This window comes from Eurytemora carolleeae, unplaced genomic scaffold, assembly GCF_000591075.1.
Source record: "Eurytemora carolleeae unplaced genomic scaffold, Eaff_2.0 scaffold890, whole genome shotgun sequence".
Lineage (NCBI taxonomy): Eukaryota > Metazoa > Arthropoda > Copepoda > Calanoida > Temoridae > Eurytemora > Eurytemora carolleeae.
Genome location: NW_019396777.1, coordinates 49141 through 69614, shown reverse-complemented (window position 1 = coordinate 69614; position 20474 = coordinate 49141). Strand labels below are relative to the sequence as shown.

General features: G+C 34.6%; 4 protein-coding genes across 6 annotated transcripts; 1 reads left to right on the top strand and 3 right to left on the bottom strand.

The window, feature by feature from the left end:
• Positions 1-3113: 3113 nt before the first annotated feature.
• Positions 3114-7506, bottom strand: LOC111708587 (putative methyltransferase NSUN6). Its single transcript, XM_023482005.1, has 8 exons — positions 7373-7506; positions 7169-7259; positions 6235-6318; positions 5886-6008; positions 5368-5525; positions 4856-5020; positions 3668-3791; positions 3114-3603 (listed from the first exon to the last, which is right to left on the bottom strand). Exons 1-8 carry the CDS (start codon positions 7480-7482, stop codon positions 3142-3144), a joined length of 1317 nt encoding a protein of 438 aa, XP_023337773.1. The 5' UTR covers positions 7483-7506; the 3' UTR covers positions 3114-3141.
• LOC111708588 (peptide chain release factor 1) lies at positions 7486-11100 on the bottom strand. Its single transcript, XM_023482006.1, has 5 exons — positions 10601-11100; positions 10068-10300; positions 8619-8824; positions 8017-8170; positions 7486-7706 (listed from the first exon to the last, which is right to left on the bottom strand). The coding sequence occupies exons 1-5, from the start codon at positions 11039-11041 to the stop codon at positions 7502-7504; spliced, it is 1239 nt and encodes a 412-aa protein (XP_023337774.1). The 5' UTR covers positions 11042-11100; the 3' UTR covers positions 7486-7501.
• A 56-nt stretch (positions 11101-11156) lies between these two features.
• Positions 11157-14899, bottom strand: LOC111708581 (cleft lip and palate transmembrane protein 1-like protein). Its single transcript, XM_023481999.1, has 6 exons — positions 13798-14899; positions 13500-13673; positions 12950-13106; positions 12776-12871; positions 12598-12672; positions 11157-11816 (listed from the first exon to the last, which is right to left on the bottom strand). The coding sequence occupies exons 1-6, from the start codon at positions 14858-14860 to the stop codon at positions 11759-11761; spliced, it is 1623 nt and encodes a 540-aa protein (XP_023337767.1). The 5' UTR covers positions 14861-14899; the 3' UTR covers positions 11157-11758.
• Positions 14900-15576: 677 nt separating this feature from the next.
• Positions 15577-19600, top strand: LOC111708584 (N-alpha-acetyltransferase 60). 3 transcript variants are annotated; one of them, XR_002766691.1, is made up of 7 exons: positions 15577-15862; positions 15971-16084; positions 16641-16773; positions 16976-17099; positions 17517-17673; positions 18129-18509; positions 19485-19600. XR_002766691.1 is itself a non-coding variant. In XM_023482001.1 (6 exons), exons 1-6 carry the CDS (start codon positions 15822-15824, stop codon positions 18391-18393), a joined length of 834 nt encoding a protein of 277 aa, XP_023337769.1. In that variant the 5' UTR covers positions 15577-15821; the 3' UTR covers positions 18394-18891. The 3 variants fall into 3 exon arrangements, 1 of the variants encoding a protein (XP_023337769.1); XR_002766692.1 differs by having other exon boundaries at positions 19432-19600; XM_023482001.1 differs by lacking the exon at positions 19485-19600 and having other exon boundaries at positions 18129-18891.
• Positions 19601-20474: the final 874 nt, after the last annotated feature.

Here is a 20474-nt window from a genome sequence, read left to right as displayed (position 1 = left end):
CGGATGATAAGGATGAGCTAGGAGGTCAGGCGCTGTGGCCAAATGACCAATTATATCCATGTGTTACATATGAGATCTATGTACAAAATCGTTCCCTAGAAAATTACTCATTATATGGTAATTTACTAATTTAGGATTTTTTGTAATCTAACCCTAAAATAATACAAAATAGTATTATTAATATTAATATATTTTTTTTTAAAGTACAGGGCGCCCCACGAAACATGACATTTATCAAATCGTTATTTTTAGTCAAAAAAATCTTTTGCTTCATTATCTTTTACTATGAAAAAAGTTTAATAAAACATGACTCCCATTTAATATTTTTATTGATCTTTGGTATCAAACAACTTAACAGAGAATTAGAGTCATTGGTCCGAAAATCCAAACCAACAATGAAACCTCGGTAAGCTATTATCCTTCAATGTGCCACATTGATAACAAAAACTTCAAAGGAATGACTAAGAACATTGATTGTTCCTTTGGAAGAACATAAATTCTGATTATTAGAAGGCTTAAGACTAAATTAACTAAATGATGAACAGAGATAGTCTTAGCAAGCTGTACTAAGATCTCTTGCGAATTAAATCCTCCATTTTGTGGGTTTAAACCACTTGAAAACATTGAACAGGATTATAATGATGCCCTGTATCAAGTTAAACTATTTGGATCACAATTTACTAAAGAAGAAGATTGGATTGATCAATTTATGATTAAGTATCATTCATTGTTTACAGTCATTGATGATCTTTTATTAAGGTGCTCTGTTTCGTCATATCCTAGCTTGAAAAGAATATGCTTTGAACTTTGTTACTCCTTAACCATGCGCATTACTGCAATTTACGTCAGATAGCTGAATCTAAGTGAAGAATTTATAGGTCTTCAATTAAAGGACATTTAAGATCTTGACTCTTGAGCCAAGTTCCTTTACTGAGACCTCAGAACTAAATGAAAATGAAAAAGGGACTATTTTAACATTTACTGAACTATTCAATAGCATTGAGAGACTTGAGAGCTAAATCTACCACCATAACTGATCTCAAAATCTCAGAATACTGATGATTATTAGAATAATAGGGTACAGGTTGGCAAATTAGAAGAAATATTAGAAGACAGGATGGGAATTGAAATCTTTGTACTTGCTAAAGAATAGTCTGAATTCCAACCTCCTAAGATTAACGTCATATCTAGGGATATCCTAAGGGAAAGTCCCTGCCTGATAAATAAGTTTCTGTTTGGTTGTCTTACCGCTATATTGAATTAGGGGAAAGGGACTAAGTAAAAGTGACCTTGTGTTCTTTGTACTTAATCCTCCTGTAGACATAGACAAACAGACTGTTCCTCAGGTTCATCTCTGACAGCCTGTTAGATAGATTCACTGCTGAAGTATGGATTTAAGTGGACCAGAAAAGATCTTGTCGTTTTGTATTGTATACAAATTTTTGTTACAGAAGATCTTAGGCTGCTACTCTCCAGACAGTGTTTAACAAAGCCACTGATTTGCAGTGCTCTTGTTCATGAAGTATTAGATTGTCCTAGATTAACTGTATCTAGAAGCTAGACTGCACTCCCAGTGATTATTCTTTTGAGCCCCCTAGTGTTCTGCATCGTAACCACACAGTTTTATATGTTAGATATTAACTTCTACATTCGTTTTTTTTTCCTATTCAAATCTCATCGAAAGGCTGCATGATTGATTATTTAACTTACAGATACTTTATAGAGTAGTTATGTTGATCATGTATAAACCAGTTTTGTTATCAATACCAAATCTGATAAATCTACTGAGGGAGCTTTAAAGCCCGGCCCCCTAGCCTGTCCTAGACGTGGCGCTCGGCCCCCTAGTCTGTCCTAGACGCGGCGCTCGGCTCCCTATCCTGTCCTAACCGCAGCACTTGGCCCAGAAATTGTCTTAACCTAACCTAACCCGAATATGATAAAAAATAATAATAATTTTACTAAAATTAAGTGGTCATGTACAAAATGTATAGGATGGGGGTCAAAAAATTAGGACGGACCCTTCTTTAAAATTTATATTTTAGTTCATTGTGAGTATATTCTTTGAATCTTTCTTTCTGTATTGATTGATTGATAAACGTTTATTTCTATACACATTATTACTGGAGTCTTAAATCTTTTTCTTTCTGTAATTGAAAATCAAGTTTACGAATACAACAAAAATTATTAAATCACGAATCAACGCGGCATTTGCGCGAAAGAAAATATTCGGGTTGTCGTCTTTATAAGGTCGAGATATCGGGTAGCGTTTGATTAACAACATAAGGATTGATCTACGAGTTGACAGGGATTTAATTTTTTAAGGAATAATTTTTTAACTCTCAAGAATCAACTAGTGTAAGGCTTCGGAAATTAGTTCAGTTCAGCATAAACTAAGATCGTAATTGCTGGCTTTAGAACGCCAGTTGCAGAAAACGCAACACAATTTTGAATGTGCATACACACAGATGCCCTGGCAGCAAATGGAAGCAGGGTAGTTGAAAGAATCAACTAGTGTAAGGCTTCGGAAATTAGTTCAGTTCAGCATAAACTAAGATCGTAATTACATCAATGACTGTTAAAGAACGCATAATAGTGAAGCATTTAATTTTACATAGTACAGGATGTCCCACATCAAATTACACCGCGTCAATGGGTCTAAATTAGTATTTGGGGGACGAATCAGAAAATTTAAGAATGAATAATTTTGAAAAATTTAATAAGGTTAATAGAATTTTTTTTTTGACAGAAAATGCTAGATTTTTAGAGTATTATGTGCGTATTTAGGTGTTAAAGATTGGAGATAATGATATATGGGACGCTCTGTATACAACTACTCCGGCCCCCTTCCTCCCAGGTGACAGCTTTAACAAACACGCATATCCCAATTACCCCCACCCCCTTCCCCCTAGGTGACAGCTCTAACACGCATACCCGTCAAGGTATCTTCATTATCCTTTCGAAGAAGTTAGAGCGACTCAATACATTCGATAATGTATCCGATGTATCCTCGACTTAATCGAAAGCAAAATTACTTATGTACTTAACTAGAAATACTAATACAACGCTAATCATTAAAACCAAATGAAACAAATAAATATGAAAAAGAGAAACAATGAAATTATTAAAACTTTTATTAAAAGATCACAATATTTTCATAAATTTAGCAATAAAAAATCCAATTGTATCATTATGCACGGGTTGGTCGTTATTTGGATGTCCAAACCTTAAATAGTTTTTGTTATTTTCTAAATCTATTATGACGGGTTTAATCTGAGAAAAGGTTTGCTCCGCCCACTCTACAAGACCCTCGTTCTCCTCCTGTGCCAGAGTACAGGTGGAGTAAACGAGAACTCCACCAGGTTTCAGATGAGATACAGCGGAGCTGACCAGTTTCTTTTGAACTTTAGAGAAGGACTTGAACTCCTTTAATCTGATCTTGTTGAAAAACTGAGGGCGCTGACCCAATGCACTGCATGGAGCATCCAGCAGAACTCTGTCAAAGGTTTCCGGATGATAAGGAGGAGATTCAGAAGGATCAAGTTCAAGTTTTAGATTTTCATTTTCATTCAGTTCTTCTTTCCGGCTTGTAGCATCTTTTATACTCTAAAAACAATTCTAAATTAGAAATAAAATCGAATTAAATTTTTTTTCTCCATTTATCTCTCACCTGAATTCCGTTCTGCACGAAGGCCTTGATATTACTGAACCCGTGTTTCTCTGCGTTCATCAAGATTTGATTTATCTTCTTTAATGATTTATCAAAAGCAATAATTTCTCCTGAATCCTTCATCCTGAATAGAATTTCCGAATTGATTTTACTTTGTCTTAATCCTCGTCCTCTAGATTCACTAGATGGGATTGTCAAAGTAATTCTTGAACCCAATCCACAGCCTTTTATCTTATATCTCATAATTACGATGAACGAGAAATAGTTTTAAACAGATCAGATAGTTATAGATATATTGTCTCAACTTGACCTATACACAACAAGAATTAAGAAGGATATGAAACTGTATATTTTAAACCAGAAATGAATTAGTCAGTGATAAATTTTCAATTTGTTTTTTTGATTATAAATTTCGAAAAAAAGTATAGGCGCAGAATTTCTTCTGTAGTATTAGGGGCATAGGTCTCCCAGCCATCGTTCATCTGAGATTGTTCATCAGAGCTGAAAACTTTAGAATGGTGGATATCAGGACTAAGGCTTAATCCACTCTTTTTCTTAATTCCGAGATAAAATATTGCTTGTTTACCTCATGACTTTAATCTTGAGATTAATTATCCGACGGGATATCTGGATATTTCATTCTAAAGTTTTCAGCTCTGATTGTTCCACGAAACATCTGATCCAGCATCGATATCATAAAACCTTATTAATTTAACTTATTAAACTCAATTGTTTCAGGATTAAGTGCTGACTTCGTGACTTTTGAATACCAGACATTAATACCTAAAATGGCCATCCTAGTGTTTCTATTTGGAATGGAAATTCGAAGATATCAATGACATGTAGAACAGCTCTGGAACTAGATGTTTTGTAATCTAAGAACAGTAAATATCCAGAGATGGGAACTATTGAATGGGATATCCTTAATCCTGATCGGATAATTAATCTGGAGATTAAAAATGAGTGGAGAACAAGCAATATTTAATCTGCAGATTAAGAAAAAGAGTGGATTAAGCGGTAATCCTGTTATCCACCATTCTAAAGTTTTCAGCTCAGATCCAACCCTCCTTCCTTGCCTTTATTACAAATTTTGTTTTTATTTACAATATTACTATCGCCTGACCTGTCCTAATACGTCACAGAAAATGTAAACAAACCCACTTGGATTAATCTTGAGTTGCAACCAACCTTGTGGCGATGTGTAATGTTTTACCCCCCGGAGCCGCACACATATCTAGAATTCTTTCTCCAGGTTCAGGGTTTAGTAGCTCTACAGCTAGTATAGAGGGAAGGTTTTGTAGATAGATTTCTCCGTTAAACTTTGATTCATCCAGGCTAGGGCAGTTAAATACTCTTAACACAATCCTAGATTAACACTAGACAGATTTAAAGTAAAAAAATTTCAGTTTCTGCTTTACAAAACCCAGTATCGCCAATATGAAATTTTAAGAAATTGTAATTTCAAGTGTTAAGGATAATCAAAAATTGTTTTTTTTAAAACGAATCTGGTAAAGATTTAAAAGTCTTTAAGGACATCTTTCTTGATGCAAAGTTCTGAGGGAAATATTCTTTATTTATATATTTTTCATAAAAATAATGATCCAAAAACCGTAAAACACTTTCTCAACTTTTTCGTATCTTTGCATTTCTCAGTGATTATCATGTGGTCAATTTCTGATCAAAGTTTTAACTAGCATTTCCTTTGATTGATGAGAACTCCAATCCCTCTTTGATTCTCTTTAAACACTTCATCTCTACTAACTTGAAGAATTCCATTCCCGACAAACACCTTCTTTCCATCATACTTTTTACTAGATCCTTGAGTACATTTATGCTCGAGATCAGCCCATACAGAAACCTAAAAGATTAAGTGAGACACGAAAAATAATTATGTTACCCCCCTCCCCTCTTTAAATCAGTTAGTCCGTTTTATGTACAGAATTTTGTTCTCACTTGTTTCTCTTTCTAAATTTCATGGTTCTGTGCAGCACTTCTTTTCTTGCCAAAATGTTCAGTTAAGCTTCAGTTAAAAATAAAATGTTAAGCATTTAGATCTAATTTGTGTAATTCTAGGCCTATTTTTTAGCCAGCGATCAGAATCCACGTCAAAATAAATGAACCCTGAACAGTAGCATTGAGCACTAAAGAATTTGAACGAATTTTCGAGGAAAAATAACAAATTCCCCCCCTCTCCCCGGCCGGTCATTTACCAACTGACCTGTGAGGACTTTTGTGCGGCATAACTCAATGTCAGTATCCCAGGGGTAAATAGATCTGCACCCCTGAGCACAGCTAGTCCACACTGTTGATCAACCACTACCTCTTCTTCTCCAGGTTCAATCTAGCATGCATCACAGTAAATTATCTTATTCTTAAAGTTGAAGAGTTTAGACAGATAAGATAAGATAAAGCTAACAAAAATCTTAAATAATAATTGCAAAAGTTGAAAGTTTCATTAGTTTTGACATTTTATTTCAAATTTCTTAGAAAAATTATATTTCAATAATTGATTTACCATCTTGCTGGTTCTAATGAATCGATAAAATTCAAGAAAAAATGTTAATCACCTGTCCTTTGTTCTCCTCCGAACACTGAAGCAGTAAAACCTCGTTGGAATCTCCAAATCGTGAAACTGAACACTTTTGACCTGTCTAAATAACGCTCTAATGTATGTTTATTAGATTCGGAAATGGTAAACTTACGTAAAATAAGTATGATTAGGAAAGTTTAAACATGTTTTTTTGTGAATTCTCTGTTTTCCAAAAAAACAAAACTAAAGTCATCCCATAATTTTTTGGCATCTACATTCTCATGTATTTAAACCAATATAAAAAAACATTCTGAAAATGCTCTTGTATTCTCACAACCAAAATCCAGTAAGGAAGATTTTGGTATTCTAACGACCAAAATAAATCCATCCTTATGCTCTTTTATTCTAATCTAACAAATCAAATTAAATCCATCCTCTTGATTATGATCTTGTATCCTAATAACCAAATTATATCAACTTTCTAATTATGATCTTCTATCCTAATAACCAAATTAAAACCAACCTGGTAAAAATCCTCTTATATTCTGACAACCAAATTGAAACTAATTTTCTTAAGATGCTCTAGCATTTTAACAACCAAATAAAAATCAAAAATATGAAACTAAACTGAAACCCACCTTTATTAGATGCTCTTGTATTTTAACAACTAAATAAAAACCAAACTTATGAAACCGAACTAAAACCAACCTTCAAAACATAATCTTGTATTCATAACGAACAAATAAAAACCAAACTTATGAAACCAAATTGAAGTTAATCTTCTGAATATAATCTTGTTTTCTAACAAAAAAATATTGAAATTGATCTTAAGCTGCTCTTCGATTTCAACAACAAATTGAAACCAACTTTATACACAATGCACTATGCAGACCTCCTGCATCCTAACAATCTAATTAAAATTAACTTTTTGACAATGCTCTTGTGCTTTAAAAATCAAATTGAAAACCAACCTTTTGAAGATGGTCTTCTATCCGACACTGAACAGCGGACAAAGTAGTTTTCCATGTATTAACTCGTACCACTGTAAGCTTTGGCGGGGTTCTAGAAAATTTCAAGAAACAAAATATTAAAAACAAAAAAGGTAGAAGACCTTACGAGGTATCTCAGTTTTGTCTTTATTGTTAATTTTAATAATAATACAATTGAATTCCAACCTTAGCCATGTAGAGACCTGTTTAGAAGAGACAGGTTCTCTTCGGGATAGATATTCAACTACACTGTCCCCAACCTCGGAGCACTCAAACACATCCAACCCGTCCAACATGTCTCTGCAAAGAAGAATGCTATGAGGAGGAGAAGGGTCGAATAATTTCTTCAAATTTATCTCCTATATCTAGTTTCTCCAGGGATTCTTTAAACTCAGTAAGAATACTGAACCCGTAACCTCCGGAGAGGTATGAGACAATGTTGGGAACAACCCTAGATTCTCCAAGTCTATGATCCGTGAGCATATGTCTGTTAAAGTTGTAGGTTCTGATCTTCTCATTTCTACAAAAACAATCATTCGGTGGGGAAAATATATTTGTCAAAGAATACGAACACGAAATAGAAGAATATTTTTGTGGTTTACACATTATCCGTCTACTGTGCTTTTTTAGCTGATTATCAATGTTGCTTAGTAATAATAATAAAATTAATAATCAAAGTCAGCCTTCAATCCTTTGAAATCCGGCTTGAGCTGTAAAAATGTGGCATTCAGGATATATATCTTTGATTCAGGATATATTATATATCTTTGATCGACTTGATTTCTTAAAAACTGTTTTAGATTAAAGTTAACAACAATGATGATGTTTTCCTGTTCATGTTTCCAATCTGTAGTTTTCTGGACTTAGAGACCTTCTCCTGGATCTCGTTGAACTCCCTGGTGTAGAGAATCCTCTTCAGCTTGATCAACGCCTTCTGCTTGTTCTTCATTTGAGATCTCTCTTCCTGACACTCCACAACTACACCTGCATACAAGTTACAACTATTAGAAATCTCAATTTGTAAAACTTTTAAGGGTGTAATAAGGGAAAAAAAAGAGAGGGGGGGGATTTTTCGGCCTTCCTTAATTTAAAAACTAAGCTGGAGAAGTGAATTGAAAAGGAGAAAAATCCAAGTGTTTGAATAATTTTTAGATAGAATTATAACAATATTGTATCTATAGTAAACATACTAATATTGTAATAATTTATACATTTATACTTAATATATAATTGATAATCAATAATCTACATTAACAATGAAGAGCATTAATGCACTACGAAACTAAAATTTATAAAAAGCAGGTCAAAAATGGGCAATTGAAGACTTGACTCGTTACAGACAATAAAACAAAATTTGTGTGTTTTATCTCCCTCTGTTTTCGGAAGCAATGAGATTCATGTGCAGGATTCCTTTTAATTTTCCTGTTCTAACCTGAAGGAAAATGTGTGAGCCTACAAGCACTATCTGTAGTATTAACACTCTGTCCTCCTGCTCCACTTGATCTCATGTACTCAAACTTAATATCGGAGTCAGCCAACTCTATCTTTAACTCTCGGGGCTGGGGAAGGAAAGCTACACTGCAGGTTGAGGTTTGGAGTCGGTCAGATTTATTTCCGGTTACTGGGACACGTTGAACTCTGATATAAATATGAAAATTATTTTTTAAAAAAAAACATTTCCGGGGCGTTTTTAAGAAAAATGAAATAGAACTTTGTCTCAGGTTTTATGTAACCTATTTTTGATACTTTTTCCACCAAAGCTAAAATACAGTGAAACACCTTTTAAACTTGTAACTTCCTACCATAGTTAGGATACATTTTCTAAGGAGGAAAAAATAATAAGTAACTTTGGTAAAGTACCATATTACGGCTACCTGGTTTAGTGCGGGGTCGGAGTCGCTTAGTATGAGGGGGCGGGGGGGGGGGGAACAACTGATTTTGTCTTTCATACACATCATACACTTTCGATTGTGGTGGGTGGGGCATATGGGGGGTAACAGATGATTTGAAAATCCCTGCTTGTCCCTCTATATATCTCTAAATATCCCTCATTCTCTCTATTTATCTATAAATATCCCTGTTTCCTTTCATCTCTTTTAATATCCCTGTTTCTCAATATTTATATCTCTTAATATCCCTGTTTCCTTTCATCTCTTTTAATATCCCTGTTTCTCAATATTTATATCTCTTAATATCCCTGTTCCCTTTCATCTCTTTTAATATCCCTGTTTCTCAATATTTATATCTCTAAATATCCCTGTTCCCTTTCATCTCTTAATATCCCTATTTCTCTCTATATATTTCTAAATATCCCTGTTTCCTTCCATATATCTCTAAATATCCCTGTAATTCCCTCATATCTCTCTAAATATCCCTGTTTCTCTCTCTATATCTTTAAATTGATCCCTGTTCCCTTTCATCTCTTTTAATATCCCTATTTCTCTCTATATATCTCTAAATATCTCTGTAATTCCCTCTTATCTCTCTAAATATCCATTTTTCTCTCTCTATATCTCTAAATAGATCGCTGTTCTCTTTCATCTCTTTTAATATCCCTGTTTCTCTCAATTTATTTCTAAATATCCCTGTTCCATTTCATCTCTTTAAATATCCCTGTTTCTCTCTCTATATCTCTAAATATTTCTGTTCCCTTTCATCTCTTTAAATATCCCTGTTTCTCTATGTATATCTCTAAATAGATCCCTGTTCCCATTCATCTCTTTAAATATCCCTGTTTCTCTTTCTATATCTCTAAATATCCCTGTTTCTTCAGCTCTTATCCGGTATATCGGAGACAGAAGTCGGCCCATCCAACATAGGTAGCCGTGAAATGGCAAATTACCGTAACTTTAATGATTTAAAGGTTCGAGTTAATACAAACCTATGAACTCCGGACTCGAATTTTAGCTGACCGAACACATTGACTCCGGAGATTACAGCCGAACCTTTCGTTATTCCAGTCGAGGATGAGAACTTGGATTGTTTACCAACAACACTCCGGGATAGCTCGGTAACCTCGGCACTGTAACCTAGCTCTCTTACATACGCCATATATAGATTAAATATCTCCTCCGCAAACATACTGGCTTCCAACCCTCCTGCTCCAGGTACAACCTGGATAAGAAAGATATTTATCAATCCTGTAAATTAAGATATTAACACAAAATCATAATGCCATAAACTATTTAAATAATACTCTTTATCTTGAATATAGACATTTATGAGAATTAATTGTTGCCTTTATTTAGACTAACAATCAACTTTATTTAGTTTCAGCTTTTAAAGAAAATGACTGGTGACGAAAAGAACATGACTGGGATAAAACTGGACAAATCTTATAACATGTTTTATCGAAAAGAATTACTTTCAGTAAAGTTGAAAATTTGTAGCATATATATCTAATAAAAAGTTCACCTCCAAAACAGCATTCTCCGCATCATACTCGGGTTTGGGAACAATTAAATCTATTAGCTGAGCAATAATATTTTTTGATTTTTTTTCAAGATTCTCCAGATCTTTCCGAGCAAGTTCACTCATCTCCGGATCAATATTTTCTTCAAGCATTGCTTTCAGCTCCGCCTCGTCCGCCAAACAGTTTAGAAGTTCCTCTCTGGCTCTTTTTAATCCTTGCTCAACTTGAAAATTAGGAGAATTTTCTCCGAACCCGGAAAGTTTCTGGTCAATATATCCCATTAGTCCGTTCGGGACAGAAATATAAGTCCGTATTTGTTTATTAGTCGGCGTACTAATAAATCTGTTATTTACTTCAAAATTTATGGATGCAAATATATTTCTAAAAACAGGAATATATTGATTTCGTTGTAAAAGAATGCGAGATATAACGGGAAAAATCATTTTATCTAAGATATAACAACTAAAATATTTCCTTTTTTTCTCAAATTCTCATGAATTACAGGCAGTAAAAATTTGAATTAATGAAAATCATGAAGTTCATTCTAAAAACTTAAAATCTGAAAATAATTAAAAATCAAACAAAAATAAAAAAAATGCTTCAACAAAATGTGAATCTAGATTGAAAACAGAATTCTTGGTACAACTCTACATTTATTCATATTTTGTACTGGAAACATAAATGTCTAATTCGGGTTTAAATACGCCATTGCTTACATTGCTTTACATGCCTTGCAATTTGAACGAAGGGGTTGAACAGTATTTACAATTGTCTTAAAAATAGTGATTTTGTAATTACATAATTGTTAATTTTAATCCTTGGATGAATAGAGATTTTCTCCAATTTACTTCCTTTTTGTTTTTGTTCTTTACAAATTGAAGGATACATATATTATATTATCTTTACTTCATTATATCTTCTAAATTACAATGGCGTTCACAATCATTGATTTTGTTCGGAATGTAATGAAAATAAAACATTTTAAAGATTAATGGGGAGCGGTAAAACTTGAGATCCGATCAACCAAATTCTTTTGTTTGTTATTACTATTAGGTTTATTTTTATAATTTGAATAGAATTGAATTGTTTGTGGATTTCTTTTTAACCAAATGCAAAGCTTAGTCTCCCGACCAAGGACTTAAGCTCTTAGGATCCACTTACTAATCATCCTTCTGCTTGACTCCGATCTTTTCAGCGGGAGCTTCGTCCATCATTACACTAGAATAATAATTTATTAACAATTATTTAATAAAACAATAAAATTTGATTGGTCTAGTTAGTGTTAATATTTTAGGTCTTACAGAAGGTAATGTTACATCGTCTATACGCAACATCCCCCTACTGAAATTCTAAAACTACTAACTTTCCGGTCTACTGCAATATCGAACCTACGTCTGCTGTTTATTTTTGTATTATTTGAGCATTAGGTTAGGTTCAGACAATTTCTGGGCCGAGCGCTGCGGCTAGGGGGCCGAGTGCCGCGGCAAGGACAGGCTAAGGGGGCCGGGCGCTGCTGCCACAAGTCCATCTAGCAGCTGTAAAACCACGTGCTAGTAGGTCGGATGTGTAGTACAGTGGATTTGGCGTACGCGTAGGTCAGAAGTGGAGTAAAGCGGATTTGCGTAGGTCGAAAGATACATCATCATTACATAGGTCTCTTATTCTGATTCATATTTTATATCGGTCTGATTTTTTTTCCCCGATTTCCATCTCAATCCGAATGTGTAAGAAGGAAATTATAAACTTTTCCTTTCACCCCCCCCCCTCTAGTGAAATGATTTTTCCTGATTTGGGGGGGAAAAATGAAAGATTGGACATCAAAAGGCAATTTTTTAATCTTTTTGGTTCTTAATACCCAAACATTTATTGGTTTCTATATATTATTTCTTGAGAATAAAATGATTTGAAAAAAAGGGGGGGGGGAGAAAAATGATTTATCGAGAAAATAACACCTCTAACCTCTCCCTTTTTTACGTGAAGCTGTTGAAAATTTATGTACCTGGTATCTATCCTAGTTGGATCTACAGGGTACAGATATCGCTGGTAAAGATAGATTAAAAACACGATGTCGTCTCTGAAAAAAGGAAAAATATCTTAATTTAAGTTTATTAACAGTAATGGGATAAGATTGATAATATCAAGTAAATATAAAAATATTCATCTATTTTGAATCTGACCTGAAGCATGCAACCCTGTGTGCGGTCGGCATTGTGATGATAAACGCAAAGAGATCGTCGATAAACGTGTTAAACGCTTTGTACATAAATGCACGCCTGAATGTGAATATTTCATCAGCTTACAGGGCTAAATTAAAAATTTAATTTTAAAAATATTTTTTAAACAATAATTACCAGGGTAGATGAGCCACGGATTTGAGTTTATAATTGAGGAAAAGTTGAGGAAGCATGAAGAGGAATCCGAACGCGTAAACACCGTTAACCGTGGTCTGTATTGTCCAGCTGTACCAGGACTTGTGCGGGGTGTAGATCAAACTGTACACGGCACCTCCTGTAAATAACAACTAGTTTAAATAAATAAATAAAAAAGGTCTGTGTGTAGTGTGTCAACATTTCAGAATAGTTGCTTCACGTTGCTCCACAAAAATCGACGAGTTCTTCAGAACTTGAAATCTTATTCGTAAGAAGTGAACTTTTTAAAAATTATGTAAAATTTTTGGTCTGAAAGATTATATAGGCCTGAAAGATAGAAACAATGGTACATTAATGAATCATTTTAGCAACTGTTCAGGGGTATATCTTCTGATTTGGAATCAGAACAAACAACAAAAGTTGTAAAACTTAATTTTTCGAAGGATGCGAGCCGCTTTAAAAGCCCAAAATGTAAATTTTTTAAATGGATGAAAACATTTTTTTGCAAATGTTAAAATTTTTATTTTCAAACCTAAACAAAGAGGGTAGAGAACCCAGCTTAGATACTTCATCGCAGTTTGATCCAGTTGTGCTGTGTTTGCTTCGCCTGCCGTATCCGAACCATAGGTAAATCCACTTCGGAAGGAGAACTCAATATGTAAAGCTTTTGTTACTTTCCAGATCTCTATCAGGGCTCCAACTCCAGCTAGAAATAAATAGCATTAAATAATAATAGAAGCAACTAAGATGGTATCAAATGAAAATTAGGCCCATCAAATAACACCTAATTTTGATTGACATGAAATGTGTATAAAACATTCAATGTTCACCTGGTATAAGAACTAGCAGAGAAGTTTCCTCGTCCATCAAATAGAAGAAAATAACGGTTTGACTGAACGCTCTCCATAGAATAGTTTTCCTGCTTAATCCTTCAACAGTTTTCTTCTCTCGCCAAAAGCTAACATCGCTCTTGAACGCGAGGAAATCAAAGAGAAGATGAACCGCTGAGACTGCGAAAGTAATAAGGAGCAGAACCAGATTAGTATCAGCAAATATTCCTTTTACTTCGTCCGTATCTTTATCTGTAAACCCCATTCCGTGCATAGAACCTAGGGCTCCGGAGAACTGGAGGAACAATCTAAGTTTCCCGAATGATATGGGCTTGTAGATGATTTCTATATCTGAGTTTGTATCGGTTGCGTTGACTACCCTAAGGTCTCTTAGACGCATTGTGAGCTCATCCACAAAGAGGATTGGTAGATACTTCTTCCGGTCTTTTGTTAGGCTCATAGTGTGACCTATTTCTCCAGGTACCTGGCCAGGACCCATAACAACCTGATCCGACATCACTGTTATCACAATCTTGGATCTTAAATGTGACACTGGTCGAGATCTATCTGTGGGTTTAGAATCTTCTTTCTTATTTTCTTCTCCCAGTAGGTTAAAGGTCTCCGCTACTGGAATAGAGTACTGAGTAAGCCTGGTTTGAGTAAAGCTCGTCTCAGGGTTGTATATTTCCTTCTCCCACCAGTCAGATTTACTCTTGTCAACCTTCCCTAGCTTTGGAACAGCAAAGATACACATGTACATGGTTCCATTGTTTATTACAGATTTAGGGAACTTAACATTAACAGTTTTTTGTTTCTCCTCGCTTACTTTAACGTCTAAGCTCTCCAAGAAGCTTAAATCCTTTCCCATCGAGGGTCTTACTTTAGTTGTTGTAAAGATGATAAGAGATAGTTCCGAGGATTCAGTGAGAATACTGGAAATACATTTCTTCTCTCCGGCAGGACAGGACGGAGGAATATAGAGAGAAGCTATACTCCATAGACTATTAGCCATGTATCCTAGGAATAGGACGGATAATACCGTGGTAAGAGATGGCCAGTTCATTTTCTTTCACTTCATAGATCTGAAATAAAGAGAAATTGATTCTATATACAAAATAATACATTTTTTATTGAAGAAAATTGTTCATTTATGAAATGGAAATGTTCTAGTGGAAACTACATTAAGATTCATCTCATAGTTTGTATATTACTTAATCGCTTTTACATGATAACTTCAGAGATAGACAACTTATATTATGTATTACAAATGCAGCCTGCAGGGGATATTGAGTGTTAGAAATGGACCAAGTGATAGTATTGGAACTAATATTTCCTAATATGCAAATTACAAAAAATGCACATATGATACAGAGCGTCCCATATCATATTAGATAATCTCCAAGCCTTTACGCCAAAATACGCACAGATTACTCGAGAAACCTAGGGTTCTTAGTAAGAAAATTTTTATAAAAACCTTTTATGTTTTTTAAAAATGATTCATTGTTTTTAAATTTTCTGATTAGTCCCTAAAATCTCAATTTTGAGCTATACATGATCTAATATGATGTGGGGACACCCTGTACATACATTTTGAGACAAAATATAGATATTTATAAAATGGAAAAACAAGTACTGTTAACTTAAATGAAAACTATAAACGTTCCAAGTATCACAGAAAGACGTGTACAAGAATTGTATTGTCCGAAATGCCTGAGTGTAACCTAGGCCTGTGGTGTCGACACTACCCGGAGAAATATGAATCTTGTTCGCTTGCCGCGTTCAATATTTTCTCTCAGATTGACAAACACTAAACAGCAGTCAAGGAGGCACTAGCGGTAGCCACGAAGCAGCTGATTCTGTTTTAACCCAAACAAAACAAACGGATAACCCAGGAATAATTCTTGAACTGTGTAAAATGGTGTATGGTCTCACTTATGATATTTACTGAACGTAAGAATAAACAAGTTCTACTCGAGGATTGTAGGATGAATGAAAGAGATCATGTTTGTTTCTAGTTCTTCGTAATGTCTGTATATTGGAGTAAAACCGCTCCAGTAAAGCACAGGTAATTAGATTTTTTTAAACATGTGTGATTAATGAAATACGTCCTACTAGGACATTTTTTACATATTTCTAATAAAGTTGATAAGAAGATTATTTTTGGTGTTTGTAGTTGGAGCGGAGAAGGAAGGAGATCATCTGAGATACAGTGTTTAGAACGGATACCTCTCATGAAACAGATGGAGCACAGGGTACCTCTTATCAACAGCTTGGAGCTACAGCTCAGGTAGAGCATGGAGAGGAGCGGGGAGATAGAGTTCTTCACCTTTTACAATGACATATATTACAGTGGTAGGCGATTATATCAATGCAATGAAGACTACTTTTTTATTTTAGTTTTGATTGTTAACAAGCTTGTGTCGAACTATAAGTTTACAAGTAATCAAACAGAAGCTTTCAATTGTCAGGTTCTCTTGACTTCTGTGTTTATGTGTATCCATGCTGTTAAACAGGTTAATATAAATCAAATTTAAAATCGAAAGTCGTCTTTATTGTTTTTATATAATCTCCTGCAAATGTAGGATAGCTTTGGACTAGTTTTGTTGTAAACCATAAATGTGTTTGTAAATAATTGGCCCTTTGTTGCTGAACAGGACATGGTGACACACATTGTTTACAAAATGATATTTGTTTTCTGTAGAATGTAAACAAAACAAGTTCTGTATAACCTCGAGAAAGCGTACTAACTATTACTTTTAACCTAACAATGGAAAGTCTGATATTTATCATCTTAACAAGTCGTAATTCTGCATTTCACGAATATTTATTTATTTGTTTTTTAGATTTCTAAGTCCACAAGACATTGATCAAGTAAAGATATTATGCCGGAGCTGGTTTCCAATAGACTACCCAGATACCTGGTATCAGGAGATTACATCCAACCCTAGGTTCTACTCCCTTGCTGCTACCCTACAGGTTTAATAAATAAATATATATTAGTTCATGGTAGACATTAATACGGGTAAGGTCACCTGATTAACTGTCAATCAATTCCTGGTCTTTCTGATTATGACTGTATGTAATATAAAAGCAACTTTTCATGAGTTATTGTTTTCGGTGGGGGGTGGGGGTTGAAGAAAATTTTTCGGCCTGGTTTATTAATAAGTTGATATTGCAGGGACGAATGATAGGATTAGTAGTTGCTGAGACCAAAGAGCTGGGACACCTGGCCAAGGAGGACAGGAGTATCCTGGCAACCTGCTTCAAGAAGGGAACTAAAGTGGGATACATCCTTTCTCTTGGTACACACAATCTAGAAACATCATTCTTAGGAATCCGACACAGCGAGGGGGGACCGCACTCCGCACCCGAATATCTTCCTCACCCTCGCACTTTGTTTCCGAACCTGTTTTGTCTTCATGCAAAATGTCTTTACTTTTAGATTTTTAAGTCTTTATGGCATCATCATAATCATAACGTACACATTTAGAATATTAATCATATTTTTTGGTAACGTGTGCATGTGCAAACATTCTTGCTGCCAGGAGCAATTGTTCTCAAGATTTCCTCCTAAACTTCATAATATTTCGTATATACCTGATGATGTTAATCTTCTCTAAAAATGTGTTAGAAAACGTCTTACCCCTCCCTCACACAATTGTTCTTTAAAACAATAAAAGCAAGCAACCTTTTAATTTTGTAATTTGATAAATGTTCAGGTGTATGCGAGGATTTCCGAAAGCAAGGAATAGCAAGCCTTCTCCTAGAGAACCTTATCTCTCATCTCACCTCAGATACAGCATATAACAGTGTTAAAGCTCTTTATCTTCATGTACTCACAACCAACTCACAGGCGATAGCTTTCTACGAGCATAGGTAAATAATTATAATGAGTTATCAATCAATTACTATATTTTATATAATAAAGAATATATAAAGAAGCGGATTACGTCCATTACTTATTCTTAAAAAAGTATAAGCAAGCTTTCATGTCGGAATAATGTTTGTACATTGTGGTCCCCGAAAAAAGTGGATTAAGCAGGTCACATGAAGTCTTTTAAAAGTTCCTTTTGATGTTAACGTATTATTTGTATTTATCCATAGGCATATTCAGGGGGGGGGGCTCAAGAAAAAAAATTAAACACCTCTCCCCCATTTCTGGACAAATTCCTGCAAAAGCCCCTGTATTTATAATTTTAACAACAAAAATAAACGTATTATTATTTAGTTTACGAATAAATGCCTTGAATTATTCAAAGATCAAAGACGACCTTCAAGTCGTCCACTACAATCATGTTTCGTGGGACACTCTGTATCTTCAATATTTTCAGGGGATTTGTGGTACATTCCTTCCTACCGTACTACTACGCGATCAAGGGGAAGCGTAAGGATGGATTCACGTATGTCCTTTATCTCAACGGAGGACATCCAACCTGGGGGGCCCTCGACTACGTTAAAAGCTGCGCGCTACTTCTCTGTCAGCTGTCGCCTATCAGAGCTCTCACATTTTTAGGGCGGAAGCTTAGACTGCTCTGGACTGGAACTGTTCCGAAATTAAGGCGGGTGGCGGAGAGCAGCTCTGCCTTGTTTTCTTGACCGCCCCGGGGAGAGAACCGGTTTTAGTCAATCAGCTGTCAGATATTCTTTATTACAACGTTAAACCTCGTTTACTACTCAACTATAACCTGCATCTTTACTCTAAACTTTACAGGGTGAATCATATATCTTAGAATCTTAGTCATCTCTTTGGAGTTATTCCTTGTGAATGTGGACGCTTTCTTGGTTGTTTTAACAAAAACTGAAACTGTGTCGAGACGTAAAATGTTTGAGAAATAGGCAAAAGAAATGAATGAACGTATAGATAGGGGAAAAATCCAGTACAAAGAAATAATACATATATAAGCATATTCTAATGCCATTCTAGTTATCTACGGTCAGGCATTGCAAGTGTACTGCACTTTCACTGTGACGTAGAAGTATTATCAAAACAAAACAAATCGTCGGAATCTCCCGGGCAGGGTAGTAGGACTGGTCTTGTAAAATCATTGTTTACTTTTTATGACTTTAAGGTCCAAATACATGCAAACCCTATTCTCCCGCCTTAAATACAATCTTTTAGATGGATAAAGCCTTCTAATTAAATTTCCGCCTAGGAATTTGTCGAAAACCTTTTCTTTGAAGAAGGCATTGAAAACCTGATGCACCGAGTGTAGAGTCTACTGAGCCCGTTCTCTCCATAATAATGTTTAAACAGTGGTCGTGTTGTTTACGTACTTTGGGGGACGATAGTTTGGCCGCTAGATGTCTCTCGTAAGAACTATCTATCTATCAGATAAGAATTTTGCGTGAGACACCTAGCGGCCAAACTATCGTCCCCCAGAGTACGTGAACAACACGGACACTGTTTAAACATTATTATGGAGAGAACGGGCTCTGTAGTCACCTTGTACAATGTATAGGATGTCCCAATAAACATGGGAATTAATTGACGAGTGTTAATCGTCTTTGTTTTGCGTGGCATTAGTTACTTGAACACAATTTTTTGGACTATCCCAGTTAAAACAATCAATTCGATAATCGAAAACGACCTTCAAGTCGTCTCTTAATTCCCATGTTTATCGGGACACCCTGTAGCACTGAAGTTCTTACTCATTGATCCAATGATAATTGATTCACCCTGTATCTAGACTCGACTTTGTATATATAGAACCCAGAATTAAATTTACAGAATGAACGTAAAGCAATGTAAAGTAACTTGTTAATTATTATGTGTTCTATTTCAATAAAATGTATTTGTTTGTTAGCACTGTTAGTTACTGGAACAAATGGATATTTCTATAAAAGTTGTTTTCATCATTTTAAAAAGAAACTTGATAAACCATCTAATTATTAAAAAGATTTAATATTTCAATGGTCACGTAACATGTATTTTCAGGTTTTCTCAATATTTTGCCAAGCAGTACAATAAGAAAAAAAATAATATCAGCAATTATTTTTTATTTTTTTTAAACTTGCTTCTTTCCTATTTTTTCCGAAGATTAAATAATTCGAATGTTTATCATATTCCACATACAGGTCGACATATTTTACAGGGTGACCCAGTAAGGATGACACTTCAAAGACCACTATAAATAATTATTCCGTCTTATTATATTTCTGGTTCCTTGTAAAGTGATGTATATTGTATAAACTATTATTATTATGAATTACTATGAGAAGAATATCTTTCAGATTGCCATCAAGTCTCCTTTGTGTGTAACCCTGTACCGTCCTAAGCATTAAAATAAGCATGGACCTAGTTAGATTGCAATATTAATTACGATATGGGTTGAATACTTTTAAAATTCTAGACTAGATGTTCAAATGTAAGCAGAAAATATAAGGACTTTAAGTATTTTACAAGATCTAGAAAATCTAATCACCCTGCACAGTTTTCTCTTTTCATATCATCTATCTACAAAATTTTTTCAAACATAGTCAGAATATATACTGGAACTAAAGTTTATTTTGTATTAAACATATGACAATTAAACAGAACTAGCAGTAAAAAACCCTGGGCGAATAAAATATTCACTTAAAAAATCTATTTAAAGTTTAAAATCAGACTATTTTTTATTGTGATTCCATGAGAAAAGACGGTTTATTTCAAAAAATAAATACTAATCGGCGGATATTTT

What these genes read in the sequence shown, in the direction of transcription:
- LOC111708587 (XM_023482005.1), bottom strand. Translation starts at nt 7,482, where the DNA reads ATGTTGGACGGGTTGGATGTGTTTGAGTGCTCCGAGGTTGGGGACAGT. An exon ending in TAGAAGACCATCTTCAAAAG is followed by an intron (nt 6,319 to 7,168) that starts GTTGGTTTTCAA and finishes AGCGTTATTTAG; the next exon opens with ACAGGTCAAAAGTGTTCAGT. An exon ending in CGGAGGAGAACAAAGGACAG is followed by an intron (nt 6,009 to 6,234) that starts GTGATTAACATT and finishes GATGCATGCTAG; the next exon opens with ATTGAACCTGGAGAAGAAGA.
- LOC111708588 (XM_023482006.1), bottom strand. Translation starts at nt 11,041, where the DNA reads ATGATTTTTCCCGTTATATCTCGCATTCTTTTACAACGAAATCAATAT. An exon ending in CGGAGAATGCTGTTTTGGAG is followed by an intron (nt 10,301 to 10,600) that starts GTGAACTTTTTA and finishes TTTCTTATCCAG; the next exon opens with GTTGTACCTGGAGCAGGAGG. An exon ending in GCTCACACATTTTCCTTCAG is followed by an intron (nt 8,171 to 8,618) that starts GTTAGAACAGGA and finishes ACTTGTATGCAG; the next exon opens with GTGTAGTTGTGGAGTGTCAG.
- LOC111708581 (XM_023481999.1), bottom strand. Translation starts at nt 14,860, where the DNA reads ATGAACTGGCCATCTCTTACCACGGTATTATCCGTCCTATTCCTAGGA. An exon ending in TCTGCTAGTTCTTATACCAG is followed by an intron (nt 13,674 to 13,797) that starts GTGAACATTGAA and finishes ATTTATTTCTAG; the next exon opens with CTGGAGTTGGAGCCCTGATA. An exon ending in CCAACTAGGATAGATACCAG is followed by an intron (nt 11,817 to 12,597) that starts GTACATAAATTT and finishes TTATTATTCTAG; the next exon opens with TGTAATGATGGACGAAGCTC.
- LOC111708584 (XM_023482001.1), top strand. Translation starts at nt 15,822, where the DNA reads ATGTCTGTATATTGGAGTAAAACCGCTCCAGTAAAGCACAG. An exon ending in ACCGCTCCAGTAAAGCACAG is followed by an intron (nt 15,863 to 15,970) that starts GTAATTAGATTT and finishes TGGTGTTTGTAG; the next exon opens with TTGGAGCGGAGAAGGAAGGA. An exon ending in AGCTTGGAGCTACAGCTCAG is followed by an intron (nt 16,085 to 16,640) that starts GTAGAGCATGGA and finishes TTTGTTTTTTAG; the next exon opens with ATTTCTAAGTCCACAAGACA.